This window comes from Pleurodeles waltl, chromosome 5 (genome assembly GCF_031143425.1).
Source record: "Pleurodeles waltl isolate 20211129_DDA chromosome 5, aPleWal1.hap1.20221129, whole genome shotgun sequence".
NCBI classification, from domain to species: domain Eukaryota; kingdom Metazoa; phylum Chordata; class Amphibia; order Caudata; family Salamandridae; genus Pleurodeles; species Pleurodeles waltl.
Genome location: NC_090444.1, coordinates 1,588,468,624 through 1,588,489,170, shown reverse-complemented (window position 1 = coordinate 1,588,489,170; position 20,547 = coordinate 1,588,468,624). Strand labels below are relative to the sequence as shown.

The following is a 20,547-nucleotide window of genomic DNA, read 5'->3' as shown; positions in this document are numbered from 1 at the left end:
ATTCCAACCTAGGTTTCTTGTTGTGTTTTTTTTTTTTTTTTTTTACTTTTACTTGAATGAATTCTTCAAACCGAGACAACGGTCTGCTGAGGGAACAGAAGCTTCATGTTTTACTTTGAACAATCACGGCATGGAATCCTCTTGTGTTTGATGATGCAATGTTGGCCTCACAATACCCTACAGCCTTGGGGATCATCTGATTAACCTCGCTGCAGATCCTGGATTCAAGCTTTGACCACAGACACCACAAACCTACTTTATGGGGGTCCAACACAGACATCTGTTAGCAACAGCCCCTGCACGGTTTAAACCCTGTTGTTTTAGGGGGTGACATTTAATCCCTTGTACATTGGTAAAATTGTGAAAAGAAGCTGATTAAAAGATCAAGGAGAAGCTGAAAGAGCAGAAAGAAAGGAAAGCTGTCCGTGCGCATGAGTGTCACTTACATGAGGGCTCCACTTGCCACTTTCAGAGCAGAGCGATGTCAGCATGAAGCCGCACAATGCCAGCTATCGGAACGCAGGGGAATGGCTCTAAAGGTTTCTAGATCCAGTCTGATGCCTGGGGAATAGTCACACGTTGAGGGATCTGACGTTAAAATTTCAATCAGAAACATGTCATTTTGCTGAAAAGTTGGGAAAACAATCAGATCATTCTCACCTTCTTAGGGTCGTTTGGTTAACACAAGGGAATATTTCAGATATCTATCATGAAATTTGGGCATTGTAACATTTGGGTTCCGGACATTTAGTACACCAGGATTTTTTGCTTAGTACTCCATGGTTTTTGGACTTATACTTGGATGAGTCTCTACGTCTATTTCAGTCAAGGTAACTTCACAATATTTGGACGGAGAGTGTTTCCGCTAGTCTCTGCCTTTTAATAAAAGGCCGCTCGAAGCAGCTAGGGTAGTGGGCATTGGGCTGGTAAACCATGAACACGTATGTGGGCTGAACGAGAGACTACCACTGAACGCAGCCCGGTAATTGCACACAGGTAGCCTAGCGTATAAGGGGCTATGCAAGGAGTGGTACTGACTTTGGGTAGGCCTTATAATAGCAGTGGGTATTCAAAGAAAGGCCAATAGGTTTTACTGGAATATCTGTAGTGCATTCACTGTAATATACATATAGGCTAAATCTGTCTTTAAGTACAGTTTTGTTCCACTTAGGCCTGCACAGTCTAGAAAGGTGTCGCACTGGGGCACAACATGCACACAAAGTTCGATTTTGCAGCCCCCAAACCATATCTTATGGGACTTCAGAAATTGTCACATTTCTCTGGTTCAGCTTTGTAGAAACTTGGCTCTCTATATGGTGCACTAAAAAGAAGTACACCGTGCATGGAGTCCAGTAGATCCCCAATTGGTTGACACAGGCAAAAGTACATAATACTAACACTCTCTTTTGTGGTAGTGTGGGCGAGCAGTTAGGCTTATCAGAGGGCAGTGCAAGGCATTTGTTGTACTCACAGAGGTAGTAAATGAGACATATTCAAAGAATTAATCCGAGAACAATTTAGAAAAATAACACTTCTTTTTATATATAATTTTGAAACAAAGAACTTTGTAAAAGAGTAAGTACTGCTTTCGTTATTATTTCTTACAGGTAAGTAAAGAGCTCAAACCTGTGTGCTTTTACACACAATGCAATCCTATGGAAGAGAAAGTCACTAATGCATTTGTACAGTCGGGTTCATGGGTTCACCCTCGGGGTTTAGAGCTGTAGGGGCCAAAGGTCCAAAGTACCTCCTGCAGTTCGTCGGGAGCTCCTCGAATTCCACCGGGAGCAAGGTGCTGGTGAGGTTGTAGCTGGGTGCGCTACAGAGAAGTGGGAGCCAAGTTGAAAGAGACTGCAAAGGGGGGACTTGGGACAAGTCAGAGAACTCCCAAACGGGGGATTGGATCGCAAGTGACTTTAGAGCAAAGAGGTGCAGCTGGTTCTTTGGGATTCGGGCAGGGCGGCTCAGATGCAGAGTGGATAGGGCAGCTGAGCTCTGTGCACAAAGACGCTCCAAGCGTTTAGGGGTCAACAGCTGTCAGGGGCAAATTCAAGACTTCTGGGACACTCACAAAGTGGGTCTCAGTAGTGCTGAAGTCCATCAACGGCTGCTTGGTCATCGTGCAGTAGGAATCCAGAATGGACTCTCACTGTTGGTGTTTGGTCAGGTCACCTGGTAGCCCAGGGTTTGGTGCTGCACGACTCTGGTTGGTTATCACACTTGGTGGGGAGACGGTCCTGGGCCTCCACACCATGGGTACTTCCTCATGGTCATCTGCAGCATCGGTTGGGGCCAAGGCGGTGGGCCAGACTCCGTTTTTCAGTGCCTGCAGAATGCAGGGAAGTAGCTCCTCTATTCCAAGAGAGACTGGCGGCCATTTTCGAGGTGCTGGCAAGCTACCAGAGGCTTTGGTAGTCCTTCAGCTTTGCAGGATGAGTCACTGTCGCAACTGTTGAGAGGTGCGGACAGGCAGGGTTTTGCGATATAAATTCCACAGCTCTTCTGCTGTTCTCGCCAGGCAGTGACTCTTCTTCATCCTTCTTCTCTTGATCTGTAGAATCTGAGTTCTTGGCTTCAGGGATGCCACCTAAGTACCCAATTTATGGGCGTTAGGGAGAGTGCCAGGTAAAAACAACTGTACAATTTAGGTAAAGATCTAGCACTGAGGACCTGGTTAGCAGGAACCCAGTGCACTTTCAGCCGAAATCACATCAGATACCAGGCAAAAAGTGGGTGCTATCCATGCCAAAAAAAGTTGCTTTCCAACAAACGTATAATCAAATTCTAGGCTTCTAGCCTCCATAGTGGGCCAAGTTAATTATTCTGCTCCCCAGCAAAAGGAACAAAGGCTTCCTCACACAAAAAGAACAACTATAGTGACTTGTAGAGGTGTAGGGGAAATATACATCTGATAATTAGCTGTCACACTGCATCTGGGCTGGGTCAGCCTAGTGCCACTGAACAAAGGAGGAAGCCCAGACCTCTTCCACCAACACAGGAGGGATCTGCCTTTGAAGTTTTGATGGGGAGGGATCTGGCAGTGATGCCAGCTAGGGGAAGATCTGAGGCCCTCAGAGGAGCTCTGTCTGTAGAAAAAAAAACTTCAAGTCTTTTTGATAGATTGTCCAGGAATGCTGTGCAGGAGGGGTGGGAGAGGGCTGGCAGGATGATGTGGCATCCTAAGACTGGCCAAGGGTTCCTGGCTTATAGAAGTTGTTGCCCACTTTTAAAATCCTTGCACAAGGGAAAGACAGTGGAGAAGATCATGGACCTGGGCGTCGACAATAGCAGAAGAATGATCAGATGAAAAGGGAAGCCACCAGATGCCCTTCCAAGATGGACAAAGGACTTTGAATCCAGCCCACTCAAGGACTAAGATGAGTTTCTCCAGGGTCAATGGTGCTGGTCCTTTAAGGTCCATTTTGGGGAAAGATCAGGACTCCGCTGCCACCCTGGGTGCTCTGTAATACAGCCAGGAGACTCTGGAGGGTGCAACTAGGTGGCTGTTGCGGAGGGCAAAATGGCCTCAATAGCAGGAGAGTAACACCAGGAGCCAGGCAGCAGCCAAGGATGGCACAGGTAGCCAGAAAATCCATCTTCCTACACAGAATGCACCTCTTTTAATGCCCAGTTAAGACAGTTGGCCCTCAAAGTCCAGAGATATTCGGTCTTGAAGGTTTGGAAAGAAAATACAAAGTGTGATGCTCTGCTGGTTCCATTGAAAGCACCCCCTGGCAACTAGATATGCTTGAACACTTGCACTTTACAAATAAGATTATCCCCAACACTTGAAGAGATGACAATAAGGGAACTAAGGGAAAAGGAAAACTCATGGACTCATTCTTTTGAACAATAATAATAATGAACAGAGTTCTGTGTGCTCCAGTGTCACAGAATATTTATGTGTTTTGATTGTAGTTTACAATTGCACACTTCATTGGTGCCAGGATGCTAAGACACCATCTAGAGCACCTTCAAATACAGTCTGGAAGTCAGGCTTGTGCTTGGATGTTGAGTTACAGAACTCTTACTTTATTTACTTAAGTAGATCTGTGATTATGCTACACCACAGCTACCACAACGCGTAAAACACAGAACATGACACACACTTTCTTGCAAAGAATTTGTGAATTCTCTGCATTTGATGGCATGGAAAACAGGAATATGTGTACCAATATAGTACCAGATATTTATATCTGGTAGTCAGTTTTGTTAAAGGCAATTCTGATCCTGCATCATATGAAGCTAATAAAGTATACATAGAAAGAAAATACTGTCTACCTAGCATGCTATAAAGAAAATGTAAATCTAACTTGCTAGTGATTCCATACATAAAATCAGCCAAAAAAACATTGATATGATGATTTGTCTACCATCACACACTAAGTGCCTACATTCTTAGTTTAAAAATGGCCAACATTGCTAGACTAAGCCACAAATAAAACAACTAAAATGAAGGTTAACTCAAAATAAGAACTCAATGGACCTTTGAAATCACTGTTCTCTATCCTAACACATTAAAAAAATGTACTTACTGCATGTAGATCCGTTGAAAGTTTTTCAATTGAAGGTTTAAGACTCTCCACAGCTTTCAAGCCATCCTGAAAGAAACTGGAATAAAGACATATGTGAAAAAATAGGAACTAAAACACACGTAGTCAAGTTATATATAGATAACCAGCACTTTCCATTATTAAAATCCCCACACAACCATACCTGGTCATTTTCACATTTCTCAAAGAGACAAAGATAACCAGCACTTTCCATTACTAGAATCTCCACACAACCATACAAGGTCATGTTTACATTTCTCAAAGAGACAAAAGGAACTCATGATGTCTAAGTAGGATTGTGCTATACACAATCCCTGGACTCAGCCAATGCAAAATGCATTCACATTTTCATGGGAATTGTATTCCCTGCAGATACTTAAGTGCAATAGCTGGAAATCTGAACTTTCTGGGCAAATTAAGAAAAGCATATATATCTTCAAGGTTGCAATTAAATAGTACAAGCATATGTATTCTAAATTTTCACATGCCAATCCATTTACAGCTGCTGGACACACCGCTCTTTCCAACTGCATTTGTGATACGCCAGATTATTAATCTGAAAGAGGAACAACCTACCAATTTAATAAGGCAATATCTTGTTTGGGTACAACACAGTTCACTCTGCTCAACCCCTGGCTAATAAAGCACAAGCAGAAAGATGTTCCCTGGACTTGTTTTTCCTAGAGAAATGAGTGATAGAGTACCAAACAACATTAAACTCAAGAAAAAACACAATACAATTCTCTACAAAATTAGTCTCTTCAATGGGGTCACCCCTGATTTTATGCCTATTTCTTGACCCTATATTTACTTGTATTATGATGCTGTGAAATGTAACACTGATAATCAGTGGTGCAGCTACTTGAGCCTTCCCCAAAACCATCTACTCAGCACTAGTTTCTCTTAATTGGATTGCACAACTTTTCTATACGGCAATGAAGATTGCACAAGAATTGTGCCAATAGTGTGAAAGTAAAACTTTATATGTGGATTGCACTGTGTTTATACACCACCCATGTATGTAACAAAAATAAATGACTCCATGTATTGCTCGCTTTGCTGTAGTTTAAAAGACAGGAGTAACATATGGCAAGCAACAAAAATGTGTCCCTTATTTTGAAGAAGAAAAAAAACAATTTGTATGTATTAGCTAAGTCACCCCTAAGCTGTGTTTGTAAGCCCACAGGGCCGGGTGCTTTTTGTATTAACATTTTGCATACTACACATTGGAAATAGTATGCCCTCAGAATTAACAAGTGCCCAAAAGGTATTTTTACTGTGTAGGTAAAGCTACATTTTCCAGGAAGCTGCATAATAGAAATTAAAATAATTATTTCCTATGCAGTGTTGGAAAACGCAAAAATGAGTTGTTTATTTTGGTTTAGAATATTTATTTTTTATTTTTATCTGCAAAAGGCGCAGTGAAAAATATTGAAAAGAAAGAATACATTTCTCCTTAGCCTCAAACCTCTTTAATGAGCAACATTTACCTGTCAGTGATTTCCAGTGTTGGCCGTTAACCCCTTGGGTGCCCTGGATGCAACAGTTACACGGTGCTGCTGTGTCCTGGATGTAACCGTTACGTCAAGGCACTGACCCACACCCCCTGGGCAGGGATGGCAGCGGAAGCGCTTCTGCTGCCACCCCTGGACCCTCCCCCCCAGGCAACTAACTACATCATTAGAGGCTGTCTGACGCGCTGGAAGACATTTTCTTCCAGCACGTCTTAGGAGAAAGAGGTGAGTTTCTCCTGCGGCAGAGTGGTGGGGGTGAGCACAGTGGTCTGTCTGAAAGAAGCATCGGGGGAAAGGAAAGGTTTTTCCTTTTCTCAATATCTCTTTTGAGCATTCCTGCTGCACTATTGCACAGCCTATCTTTTTTTGGCCCATCTGCCCCCAAGGGGGTAGAAGCCACTGGAACATCAGGGATTATTTTGTTTTGCTTTTTGTGTGTGTTGGGGGCGGGGTTGGCAAAGGTCGCCCCCAAAAGGGGCACATAACTGTTGCCCATTTCTGCCCCCCTTGGGGTCAGATCGGCCTATTTTTTTTTAGGCCTTCTGCCCCAAAGGGGGCAGAAACCACAAGACACCAGCGATTATGTTTTGATTGTATTCGTTTTGTTTGGGGGGCATCCCCTTGGGCAAGACTCGCTCCCCTTAGGGGGCAATTATTTTGGCTGTTTCTGCCATCTTGGGGGCAAATCAGTCTTTTTATGTTTAGGCCCATCTGCCCCCAAGGAGGGCAGAAACCACTGGATACCAGGGAAAATTTCTAAATCGTTGGTGGTGGGGTGTTTGTCAACTGGTAAAGTATTGGCATTTGTGATTAAAACGTTTTATTTCCTCCTTTTTGTTCTAGTTCAAAGCTTTTGATTCCTTTGCTGTGACTCCTTCCGGTTCTGGCAGTGGTTGTCCTGCAGTTTACGTAGTTGATTGTGTTGGGTAAAAAAAAATATTTACTCCAAATGAGTATCGTTGCCATGCATTAATTACTTTTTTGTAAATGGCAGGATTGTGGGTCAAATTGTCTTTAGATTTGTGCACAATGATATTTGTGTTGTCTTATGTGTAATTTTAATTTCTTTTTAGTTGGATATCATTGGTGCTTGCTGTGTCTGTGCAGAGTAGTTGCTGGTGAATCTAGCCTTTTCAGCCAAGTGAGTGGTATTGTTTTTGAGTACATAGGTCTCTGTGATAAACTCACAGTTTGTTTATTACTTATTTTACACAGTATTGGTTGTTGTTGGTGCATTTGTCAAGTTACTTTTATTAGGAAGAATCACGGCTAGCCGCAGGATGACCGCTGAGCAGGTTTTTGGTATGCTTTTTGAGTCGTCTTCAGACCATGATTATGAGACTGACTCTGCATCTGAGTCAGAAGAGGAAGTGCAAGGTTCTGGCAGTGCTCAGATTGTTCTTCTAAGCCTGGACTGTGTTTCTCGGTTGGCATTACTGTCATTTATTTAGTTAGAGCTTTTGCATTTGTAGCATTGTACTTACTTAAAATTAGTGTTTTCTTTTTTGTTAAAAAATGTGATGGCAGTGTGCATGGAGTGGAGTTTGGCTGGCGGTTGCATGGAGTGGAGCTTGGCTAGCAGTGTGCGTGTAGTGGAGCTTGGCTGGCGGTGTGCGCGGAGTGGCACTTGGCTGGCGGTGTGAATAGTGACTAGCTGTTGGTGGCTTTACAGCTCATGAGCTGCGAGTCATTGGTTCTGTTTTTTGGCCTTTCAGTTATTAACAGTGCATTTGATTTTAGTGAAATCGCCTATTAATAAAATTTGATCTATTGAACCATCACTCATCCTCGTGCCAAATCCAACCAGTGTGTGTGAGGTAAAATAAATAAAAAACCCACTCCGCTTTAATCAGGTGCTTCGTGTGGGACCACAATGATGAAGCATGCCACCAACTAGGCTGGTGCGTGAGGGGGTAGTTTTAACAAAACCTAAGGGTGTTTCTTTTCACAATTTGAGTGACAGAAGTAAGAGTCTTGGTAGTATGCTTGCTTCCTCTGTAGGAAAAATTTACCAACTCTAGATAAGTTTGAAAACTAGACACCCGGTGGAGTACAGGGTAGGGTGCCTCTTGTGGATCGCAACAAGTTTTTAGCCACAATGCCTGGTAAACTTCAAAATGTGACTAAAATCAATTTTCTTGCATTTCTGTGGCACAGTCTCCCAGAAGCAAAAATAAACTAGAAACTTTCTACCACCCATGGTTCCCCCGTCTCCTGATAAAAATGCTACCTCACTTGTGTGGGTGGGCCAAGTGCCCACGACAGGGAAGGGGCCAAAACAGAACATGGATACATCAAAATTATCTATTACAAAACCTGTTTCTGCAAGGGGAGCACCTGTGCTTTTGGTCCAGGACGCAGCAGTCATCTAGGGAAACCTACCAAACCCAGACATTTTTTAAAACCAGACACCCAGTAGAGACCAGGAAGGTGTGGCTTGTGTGGATCCCCAAATATGTTCTTGTGCAGACCCCTCTGCAAACCTCAAATTTAGCTAAAAAAAAAAAACACATTTTCCCTACTTTTCTGTGTAGGATCAACGCGCAAGCACAAATTTCCTACCATCCATCGTTCCCCTCGGTTTCTCAAGTAAAATGATATCTCACTTGTGCGGGTCCCAAAAGCAGAGTCAGCCTAAAAATGTATTAAATAAATTGTGCTTATTAACTCACTGTGATATCCCCTCAATCTCTGCACATGTTTGGCCCTTCTCTGTTGCAGGCACGTGGGCCACCCACACAAGTGAGGTAACATTTATCATTGAGGTTTGCAAAGGATTCTGGGTGACAGAACCTGGTGAGAGCCCCAGAAGTCATCTCATTCTGGATTCCCCCCTGGGCGTCTAATTCTGATTTTTTTTTTAGTTTGACACGTTATCCTAAGTGCCTGCTAAGCAAGAGGCCAAATTTGACAGCTAGGCACTTTGCAAAAACGCATCCGTTTTCAATGGAAAACTGTGATGTGTCCACGTTGTGTTTTGAGGCATTTCCTGTTGTGGGGACTAGGCCTACCCACAGAAGTGAGGTACCATTTGTATGGGGAGACTTGGGGGAATGCTGGGTGGAAGGAAGTTTGTGGCTCCCCTCAGATTCTAGAACTTTGCAGCATCCAAATGAGAGGAAAAAATGTTTTTTTAAACACATTTTCAGGTTTGCAAAGGTTTCTAGGTGACAGACCTTGGTGAGAGTCCCCTAACACCTCATTCTGGATTCCCCTAGGTGTCTAGTTTTCAAAAATGTATAGGTTTGCTAGGTTCCCCTAGGTGCCAGCTCAACTAAAAGCCAAAATCCATAGCTGGGCACTTTCCAAAAAACAAGTAAATTTTTAATGGAAAAATGTGATGTGTTCATGTTGCGTTTTGGGGCGTTTTCTGTCGCAGGCACTATGCCTGCCCACATAATTGAGGTACCATTTTTATCGGGAGACTTGGAGGAACACAGAATAGAAGAACAAGTGTTTTTGCCAATTATCTTTCTCTACATTTTTGCCTTCCACATGTAAGATAGTGTGAAAGATGCCAAATTCAGAGATTTACAAATGACCACTGCTTCTTATCTTGTGCCCATTTTGGAAAAGAATATGTTTCCTTGATACATATTTTTCACTCTTTATATTTTACCAAATTAATTGCCGGTATACCCGGAATACAATGAAAACACAATGCAAGGAGCAGTTCATTTATAGGCTCTGGGTACCTTAGGTTCTTGATGAACCTACAAGCCCTATATATGTCCACAACTAGAAGGGTCCAGCAGATGTAACGTTATATTACTTTTAAAAATATGCCACAGCCGGAAAAAGTTACAGAACAAAATGTAGACAGAAATGGCTGTTTTTTTCAACTTAATTTAAATCTTTTTTTAATTTCAACTGTTACTTTCTGTAGGAAAACCTTGAAGGATCTACTCAAAAGACCCCTTGCTGAATTCAGAATTTCAACTACTTTTCAGAAATGTTTAGCTTCCCGGGATCCGCCATTAGTTTCACAACCATTTCTGTCACTAACCAGAAAGAGGCTGAAAGCACAAAAAATAGTAAAAATGGGGTATGTTCCAGTAAAATGCCAAAACTGTTATGAAAAATTTGGTTTTCTGATTCAAGTCTGCCTATTTCTGGAAGCCGGGAAGATGGTAATTTTAACACCTCAAACATTTTCCCACTTTTCCCCCAAAAAACAAATTGTAGCTGTATTTTGGCTAATTTCTTGGTCTCCTCCACAAGAACCCACAAACTCAGAGTACCATTAGAATCCTGTGGATGTTGGGAAAAAAAGGACGCAAATTTGGCGTGTATAGCTTATATGGACAAAAAGTTACGAGGGCCTAAAGGTGGAATACCCCAAATAGCCAAAAAGAGGTTTGGCATAGGAGGGGGAAAGGCCTAGCAGCAAAGGGGTTAAGGAGTTCACGTCTTCTCCAGTAAAGAAAATTAACAGTAGTGTCAAATCAAAGATGCTGACAACAAATCTGGAACAGAAGAAAAAGAGAATTCAAAAGAAAAATATCCTTTCCTACAAAAGACGATTCGATGAAGTGTCCCATTCACTACTTCCTGCCCCTCCCAGTGGTTAAATTACATGCAGCTAAAGTTCTTGTGGTTTTACATGATTACCCAGGGAGACAACCAAAAATGGATTCAAAATGAGCCTACACATAAACTATTTTACATATTACAGACCCCCTACCAGAATTAGGTATTCTCAGGACTCAAATGAAATCTACTGGAATTTGTACGACAGGGGAAACCTTCTACACTTTTGGTAAAACTGTTCCTAAGAGGTTGCAGGCAAAAGGGAAGGACAGGGTCTTCAAACATCAGAGACTACTACAGAGTTGCTAAGTGAAGAATACTAGGGTCAGGTCAAAATGAGAGACTAATGAGTACTAAGCTCACACAGACGGGGTAGTAGCTGAAAAGAGGTTTTATGAATTAATTTGCCCCCACCCCAAAAATATAAGCTGCAGACTCTACTAAAGCCAAACAACAAGCATTATGCTAGACATATATGACTTGCTTTATCTAAAAATAAATCCCCAGTCACAAAAGATCATTCCAATCAGAATTATTCACTGTGATACAATCAGTGAAATTCAGTATGTGAAAGGAGTACAGGTTAGAGTGAATGTCTTCATGTGCAATTAACAAAAGGTGGTAAAGGTTTAGAACTGCCAAAAACATACACTGAAGGAAGGTGACAGTCTCACTTACTAACCATTAAAAAACAGGTCATTATATACTGATAATAAGGTGGCAGGAACGAGGCATAAAACCAACTCCGAACTATTAGTGATGAAATTTAGCACAACTCTATGTTTAGTTACAGGAATTTACACAGTACTTAAAACTCCAGGGTCAACAAAAAAAGTAGACAACATGAAAATGTGGAAGAGAAGTTAGCTATGAGTAACCTCAAGAATTCCTTCAACCTGCTGTTAAAATATGCTTATAAGTGTAAGAATGTGGTCCAGGACAGAGAATCATCTATGTAAATCCCAGGAACGTTGAAAGCATGCTGGAGAGAATGTGGAGAAGATTTGGATCCCCTATATATCTTGAGGAGCAGACCAAAGATTTCAAAAACTGGGCAAGTAGCTTGATTGCCCCCACTAGTTTAAACACTAAAACCCCAGGGATTTCCAGTGGTGATTGTGTGACCATTTAGCAGTTCACATGTCTTCTCTAGCATGAAAAAATCAACAGTAGTGTCCCTTTCCTGTCGGGCCATTCCTGGTTAACATAGCAGACATTCATAATGTTGACACATATTATTTAACTTTTAAATATAGCAGCCATATTCAGGCCATGAAATAAAAAATGAGGAAACAAACCGAACTTCAGTCTCCTCACCATACCGACAAGAGACATAATAAAAGAACTACAACTACAGTGTCTTACTTCCATTCATATTCTCACACATGGTTCATCCATTTTGGACTGGTCCTGTGTTATAGAACAGAAGTGGCCAGATGTACACACTGGTTGCAAGTAGAGGGTGCAACTTGCCGCCAAGCTTTGTGCGAAATGTCCGTAATTTTGCGGTGCAACCTATGTGCTAGTTCATTTGCAGTGGGTTGTAAAATTACCTGACTAATGAAAGAAAAGTGGGCATGTCACTATTTGCAACACCTTGCGATTGGCTACCAAAGCGCATACAATGTCCTGAAAGGGACTGCGGACCTCCATCCCTGTATTTAAATTCCCAAATGGGAACCATTCATTTTTTTAAGCAGCTTGTGGTTCTTAAAGGAAGAGATGCTGTGTAATCATTTTTAATATAAAAAGATGTTTCTTATTTATGAAGATGCCTATACGATCAGCTAGTGAGTCCTAGAATCAGTGCCTGCTACCCCATGTTGTCCAACAATTCATAAAGGGGAAGCTGTCCAACAGGGCCATCTCTCCTTTGCCAATGAATTACCATCCCCTCTGAGGTGGTGTTATCTTTTCAACAGGTTGTGGCCACAGTTGAGATCACAAATCACTGATACATTTTGTTTCAAATTACAAGTAGGAGGAGGTGGAATCCCTTTCCTGCCCCCTCCTCATTATGATTTGGAATGAGTCGTGAGTCCACTTCTGCTGATCAGAAAGGTTTTTCTGAATGGCAAAACTGTCTTAAAAATAACAGGAAAAAAAAGTAAATTTGGTTTAAAAAGACTGAAAAGATGACAGTATTCATCGATGCAAGGTTTTAGAGATTTGGGTTTTCTAAATTAATATTTCTATGAGGAAATTTCTATATTGTAGATCTTCCACGTGTTGTTCTTGCAGAGGTCTCTAATTGTAGTCTCTATGCTTGTGGTTCTAAGCCTGGAAGATGTTACAAATTCTGAAGAGTTTCATGCAGTTTATAATTGTAGGAAGTTGGCTCTGTGTATACTAAATAAAAAATGAGACATAGTGTGCACAGAGTGCAGGGGTTCCGCAGAGGCTTAACAGAGGCTAAAGTAGATAACACTAATGCTCTCTTTTGTGGTAGGGTGGTCGAGCAGTTAGGCTTATCAGAGGGTAATGCAAAGCATTTGTTGTACACACACACAGGTAATAAATGAAACACACACTCAATGACTAACACCAGGCCAATTGTTTTTTAATAGCAAAAATATGTATTGTTACTTTATTTCTAGAACCACAAGATTCAGTTTGCAGGTTTCCACATTTGTAAGTGAGTATCAAGCATATGTATCAACACCACTTTGTTTCAATTTGCCAAGTTAAACGTTTTTCAAGAAAATGGCAAATATCCGTTTTAAAAGTTGACACTGTAAAGACAGTTCTGGGGGAAGAAAAGTTAGCACAGTTTTGAAGTAAGTATAAAACTTACAGTTCCATTCTCTGGGGCTAGGATGTCCACATGCTGGGGTTCAAGTTAACCCCAAACACCAACCATCAGCAACACGGGCTGGCTGGGTGCAGAGGTCAAAGCAGATGCAGGATTTAAAATGGAGTCCTATGGAGACTGGGGTACTCGGAACCAGGCCTGCTTGCAGTTAAGTACCCGCGTCTTCAGAGGGCAGACCTGAGGGGTTTAGGTCAGCACCACACATACACCCTCAGCATCACATGGTCGGCTGGGTACAGGGTGAAAACACACTGTCAGGCTCCCAATGCTTACCAATAGGGGGACCGGGGGTCACAGAGATGTTGCAGGCTAGTTCGAGGGGGTCGATTCTGGAAAACCACAGGCTAGACAAGGAGGAGGGCTGCCTGCTGAATGTTGCTGGACCGGTGGTCGCATTCCCCAAAGCCAGGTGGCTGCAGTTGCAGGAGTACCTTTAGGTGTCGGGAATCTTCATCCAGTTCTCTCGTGGTCAGCTGGGACCTCCAGAATTAGGCTGCAGGTGTTGTCGTGTTGGACTGGAGGGGTCAACCCAGGGTGGACACTAGGTCAGAATCGCCTGGGGACCAGCTCTAGTCGGTCGGGCCACTTGGATATGGCCCGTGGGCGTCGGGTGCAGAGTGGACAGGACTCACGGATCCGGGACGGTTCTGGAGTCCTTTGTTGGAGTTTCCTTCTGGACAGGGCTGCTGTCCACGGGAGATCTTGGTCCTCTGGTGTGCAGGCAGTCCTCTTGAGGCTTTTAAGAGGTCGCTCATCCTACAGGATGCGTCGCCTTTTTGTAGCAGGGCTGGTGCCAAGTTGTTGTCTTCAGTCTTCTCTGCTCGGGGTCAGCTTATCAGTCCTTCTTCCTTCTTGTTGTTTTCTTGAGGCTGCCAGGAGTCTGATGAGCTAGGTTCAGGGGAGCCCTTAAATCCTGGATTTAGGGGCGTTACAGGGATCAGAGGGCAGTAGCCAATGGCTACTGTTCCTGAGGGTGACTACACAATTCCAGTGCCCACTCCCTTTGGGGAGGAGGACACAGCCCTAACTCTATTGGTCCCTGTCCTCCACACCAAGATGGAGGATTCTGCAGGGAGGGGGGTCACTTCAGCTCTGGAAACCTTAAGGGTGGCCCTAGCTGAAGTGGTCACTCCTCCTTGTTTTTCCTAATTTTCCCTCCGGACTTGCCACCAAAAGTGAGGCTTTGTCCGGGGGCGGGCATCTCCACTAGCTGGAGTGCCCTGGGGCACGGTAACAAGAGGCTTGAGGCTTTCAGGCTCACCATCAGGTGTTATAGTTCCTGCAGGGGGGAGGTATGAAGCACCTCCACCCAGAGCAGGCTTTGTGTCTGGCCACAGAGCGCAGAAAGGCTCTCACCACCATGTGGTCAAAAACTTGTCTGGAAGTGGCAGGCTGGCATAGATCGGTCAGTCCTGCACTAGACGCTTGGCTAAAATACAGAGGACATCTCTAAGATGCCATCTGGGTGCACTGTTCAATAAATCCCACACCGGCATCATTGTGGGTTTATTGTGCTGAGATGTTTGATACGAAACTTCCCAGATTTCAGTAAAGCCATTATGGAGCTTTGGAGTTCGTAATGACAAACTCCCAGCCCATATACTCAGTATGGCCACACTGCAATTACAATGTCGAAGGATGGGCTTAGACACTGTAGAGGCACATTGCTCATGCAACTATGCCCTCACCTGTGGTATAGTGCACCCTGCCTTAGGGCTGTAAGGCCTGCTAGAGGGGTGACTTACCTATGCTACAGACAGTGGTTTGTGGACATGGCGATTTTGTCTTTTCCTCCCCACCAGCGCGCACACAAGTTGCAATGGCTGTGTGCATGTGCTTGGTGAGGGGTCCCCCAGGGTGGAATAATACATGCTGCAGCCCTTGGTGACCTTCCCTGGCCACAGGGACCTTGGTACCATGGCTACCATTTACAAGGGACTTAACTGTGTGCCCGGGGTGTGCCAATTGCGGAAGCAATGGTATCATTTTTTTTAAGGGAAAAAACACTGGTGCTAGGGCCTGGTTAGCAGGATCCCAGCACACACTCTGTCAAGCCGCCATCAATATCAGGCAAAAAGTGTGTGGGGGAGGGGGTAACCATGTAAAAAGGGCACTTTCCTACAATAATCAAACCAAAATTCGGCACAACTTTGTCCCGAAGTAGAACAAGAGGTGCAAGTTGGATACATTCTATCCAAACCATGGATGGCCAACGTCTTACGAGATCCCTTGACAAATAACTAATAAATAATGGAACCTATCTGACATTCACGCTATTTTCTTGAATAATTGTGGCACAAGGAAGTTGGAGGTCCTTGGTGAAGGTTGGACCACCGCAACTGTGACGATCAGACCACCATAGTACAACCCTTGTCGGCAGACCTGCCAGGGTACCACCATCTCTGCCGGGAACATGGTACCCGACAGGTCAATAGCGGGCAGAGTTGTAACCAGCCACGGCGCGGCTGAACTCCGTGCCACCTGGCTGATTACAACCCCAATTTCCACAAGCTGGTCAATGGTGGAGTCCCGGCCATGGAAAAGCTCACGGAAAGGTAGTGCAGGGGGGCCCCTGTCCAGCACCATCGAAATGTGCACTGTCTGCTTTGCAAACAGTGCGCATACCGACGGTGCTTGGGTGCTACGGTATTGGCCTCAGCTCCCTTGAGGGAGCTGAGGAGCTGAGGACAATACAGTAACACTGTTCCTGCCAGTAAGTCCGGCTGGAACGCGTATTACAATGTTCCCACCTGTGGGAACATTTTAATACGCTTGGGAGGGGGAATGTCACCACGATGGTGGTGGCATCCCCCCGCGAGTTTGGCGGTCCCACGGTGGGACCACCAAACTCGTAATGAGGGCCTAAGTGTATCACTACATGATATGATGAGGACATTTAGTGTATATTGTTTGTTAATCCAAAAATATTTAATGTGCTGTCGACTTTGAAACTGGGGAACCGGGATCAAGTCTCAGCGTGCTGTCCCTGTGCCAACAACAACAAAAAAAAACAGAAGACACCACCCTACTGCAGCAAGCATCTAGAGAGAGGAGAGAAGTCTGTGGATACAGGGGAAAAGAGAGAGACCATTGAATATCATACATCTAGAGAGGGGTCTTTGGGTACAGTGGCCAAGAGAGACACCACCCTACTGCAGCATGCACAGGAGCAATTGAGCTTTGGGGGCCTGATTCAGAGGGCAAGAAAATTAGTATCGCCCTCAGCAGAAACAAGATGGTGATGTTACTGTCAAGAGGCACGAAAGAGTTAAAATTTTGCTGCATTATTCTTCACAGTAAGGAAGGGAGTAGGCAAGTGGGGGAGTGGGAAATAGTTGCAGACCAGCCTCTGCCCCAACCCCTAACTATCCTACTGGCACTGCGGTGCATGACAACAACCTGACAATCATGACAGGTCAGACGGCTCCCGTCTACTGACTCCACAGTATAGTGTCCAGGTATCGATCATACTTGGATCTTGGTGCTATATAAAGGGCCGCCCGAGTCGGATTCCCAACAGGGCAATGCTTCAGACACCCCCTTTGCATTAAGTCAAGGGTTAGGGGGTGCGACTAGAAGGTGGATAAGATGTCTAGTGTTGGGAACTGGGAGGCTCCAGTCACACTGTAGCGCCTGGAAGCTTCCTTGTTATGTAGCTGGACAGTACACAGAAGTTTACTTGGAATGGTGTATATGGAAAATGTCACTTACCCAGTGTACATCTGTTCGTGGCATTAGTCGCTGCAGATTCACATGCTGTGCACATCCCGCCATCTGGTGTTGGGCTCGGAGTGTTACAAGTTGTTTTTCTTCGAAGAAGTCTTTTCGAGTCACGAGACCGAGGGACTCCTCCCATTTCGACTCCATTGCGCATGGGCGTCGACTCCATCTTAGATTGTTTTCCCCGCAGAGGGTGAGGTAGGAGCTGTGTATGCTAGTAATAGTGCCCATGCAATGGAGTGAATGCGTCTGTACATAATGAAGTTTAAAGTAATATATTTCCAAATGTACAAATGTTTAAGATCTACTTCTGAACGGCTACAGGCTCCCGGGGAGGCGGGTGGGCGCATGTGAATCTGCAGCGACTAATGCCACGAACAGATGTACACTGGGTATGTGACATTTTCCGTTCGATGGCATGTGTAGCTGCAGATACACATGCTGTGCATAGACTAATAAGCAGTTATCTCCCCAAAAGCGGTGGTTCAGCCTGTAGGAGTTGAAGTAGTTTGAAATAATGTTCTTAGTACAGCTTGACCTACTGTTTGCTTGTTGTGCAGTTAACACATCTACACAGTAGTGCTTGGTAAATGTATGAGGCGTAGACCATGTTGCTGCCTTACATATTTCGTTCATTGGAATATTTCCTAGAAAGGCCATGGTAGCACCTTTCTTTCTGGTTGAGTGTGCCTTTGGTGTAATAGGCAGTTCTCTTTTAGCATTAAGACAGCATGTTTGAATGCACTTAACTATCCATCTAGCAATGCCTTGTTTTGAAATTGGATTTCCTGTATGAGGTTTTTGAAAGGCGATAAATAGTTGTTTTGTCTTTCGAATTAGTTTTGTTCTGTCAATGTAGTACATTAGTGCTCTTTTGATGTCTAATGTATGTAGTGCTCTTTCAGCTACAGAATCTGGCTGTGGGAAGAACACTGGTAATTCTAGAGTTTGATTCAAGTGGAACGGTGAGATTACTTTTGGTAAAAATATAGGATTGGTCCGTAGAACAACATTATTTTTATGTATTTGAATAAATGGTTCTTGAATGGTAAATGCTTGAATTTCACTCACTCTTCTTAGAGATGTGATGGCAATTAAAAATGCAACTTTCCACGTTAAGTATTGCATTTCACAAGAGTGCAAGGGCTCAAAAGGTGGACCCATGAGTCGTGTTAAGACAATGTTGAGGTTCCATGAAGGAACCGGTGGTGTTCTTGGTGGTATAATTCTCTAAAGTTGAGTGCGTAATTTGCAGGTAAGCTGAAATTGCCGTAAGATGTATTTTAATGGAAGAGAAAGCTAGTTTAGATTTCTGCAAATGTAGTAAGTATCCTACTATCTCTTTTGCAGATGCGTGTAAAGGTTGAATTTGATTATTATGGCAGTAATAAACAAATCTTTTCCACTTATTTGCATAACAGTGTCTAGTGGTAGGTTTTCTAGCCTGTTTTATGACCTCCATACATTCCTGTGTGAGGTCTAAGTGCCCGAATTCTAGGATTTCAGGAGCCAAATTGCTAGATTCAGCGATGCTGGATTTGGATGTCTGATCTGTTGTTTGTGTTGTGTTAACAGATCTGGTCTGTTTGGCAGTTTGAAATGAGGTACTACTGAAAGGTCTAGTAGTGTTGTGTACCAAGGTTGCCTTGCCCATGTTGGTGCGATTAGTATGAGTTTGAGTTTGTTTTGACTCAACTTGTTTACTAGATATGGAAGAAGTGGGAGAGGGGGAAAAGCGTACGCAAATATCCCTGACCAGTTCATCCATAGTGCATTGCCCTGAGACTGATGTTGTGGGTACCTGGATGCGAAGTTTTGGCATTTTGAGTTTTCTTTTGTTGCAAATAGATCTATTTGTGGCGTTCCCCACATTCTGAAGTAAGTGTTCAGTATTAGGGGGTGAATTTCCCATTCGTGGATCTGTTGGTGATCCCGAGAGAGATTGTCTGCTGATTCTGAATCCCTGGAATAAATTGTGCTATTAGGCGAATGTGGTTGTGAATCGCCCAATGCCATATTTTTTGTGTTAGGAGACACAACTGTGTCGAGTGTGTTCCTCCCTGTTTGTTTAGGTAATACATTGTTGTCATGTTCTCCGTTTTGACAAGAGGGTATTTGTGGGTTATTATGGGTTGAAATGCTTTCAGAGCTAGAAATACCGCTAACAGTTCTAAGTGGTTTATATGAAACTGTATTTGCTGAATGTCCCATTGTCCTTGGATGCTGTGCTGATTGAGGTGTGCTCCCCACCCTGTCATGGATGCATCTGTCGTTATTACGTATTGTGGCACTGGGTCTTGAAAAGGCCGCCCTTGGTTTAAATTTATACTGTTCCACCATTGAAGCGAGATGTATGTTTGGCGGTCTATCAACACCAGATCTAGAAATTGACCCTGTGCCTGTGACCACTGTGATGCTAGGCACTGTTGTAAGGGCCGCATGTGCAACCTTGCGTTTGGGACAATGGCTATGCATGAGGACATCATGCCTAGGAGTTTCATTACTAATTTGACCTGTATCTTTTGATTTGGATACATGGCTTGTATGACATTTTGGAATGTTTGGACTCTTTGTGGACTTGGAGTGGCAATTCCTTTTACTGTGTTGATTGTTGCTCCTAGGTATTGCTGTGTTTGACACGGCAGAAGGTGTGATTTTGAGTAATTGATTGAGAAACCTAGTTTGTGTAGGGTTTCTATGACGTAATTTGTGTGTTGTGAACACTGTTTTTGCGTGTTGGTTTTGATTAACCAATCGCCTAGGTACGGGAACACATGTATTTGCTGCCCTCTGATATGTGCAGCTACTACTGCTAGACATTTTGTAAAAACTCTTGGCGCAGTTGTTATTCCGAATGGCAACACTTTGAATTGGTAATGTATCCCTTGGAATACAAACCTTAGGTACTTCCTGTGTGAAGGATGTATTGGTATATGGAAATATGCATCCTTTAGATCCAGTGTTGTCATGTAGTCTTGTTGTTTGAGCAGTGGGATTACTTCTTGTAATGTAACCATGTGAAAATGGTCTGATTTGATGTATGTATTTAATATTCTGAGATCTAGTATAGGTCTTAGAGTTTTGTCTTTTTTGGGTATCAGAAAGTACAGTGAGTAAACTCCTGTGTTTATTTCTTGTTTTGGTACTAATTCTATTGCTTCTTTTTGGAGCAATGCTTGAACTTCTAATCCTAGAAGATTTATATGTTGTTTCGACATACTGTGTGTTTTCGGTGGGACTGTTGGAGGGAATTCGTGAAATTCTATGCAATAACCATGCTGGATAATTGCTAGTACCCAAGTATCTGTTGTTATCTCCTCCCAATGTTTGTAAAATTGGCTTAATCTTCCCCCCACAGGTGTTATGTGATGGGGATGTGTGACTTGTGAGTCACTGCTTATTTTGAGGACTTTTGGGG

General features: G+C 43.5%; 1 protein-coding gene across 6 annotated transcripts in view; it reads right to left on the bottom strand.

The window, feature by feature from the left end:
* Window positions 1–20,547, bottom strand: part of ASAP2 (ArfGAP with SH3 domain, ankyrin repeat and PH domain 2) — a 916,066-nt gene that overhangs the window by 586,354 nt on the left and 309,165 nt on the right. For all 6 annotated transcript variants that reach the window (XM_069235900.1, XM_069235899.1, XM_069235896.1 and 3 more), the window contains exon 8: window positions 4,536–4,611. In XM_069235900.1, coding sequence (XP_069092001.1) covers window positions 4,536–4,611 — 76 coding nt within the window. The remainder of the gene's footprint in view (window positions 1–4,535; window positions 4,612–20,547) is intronic.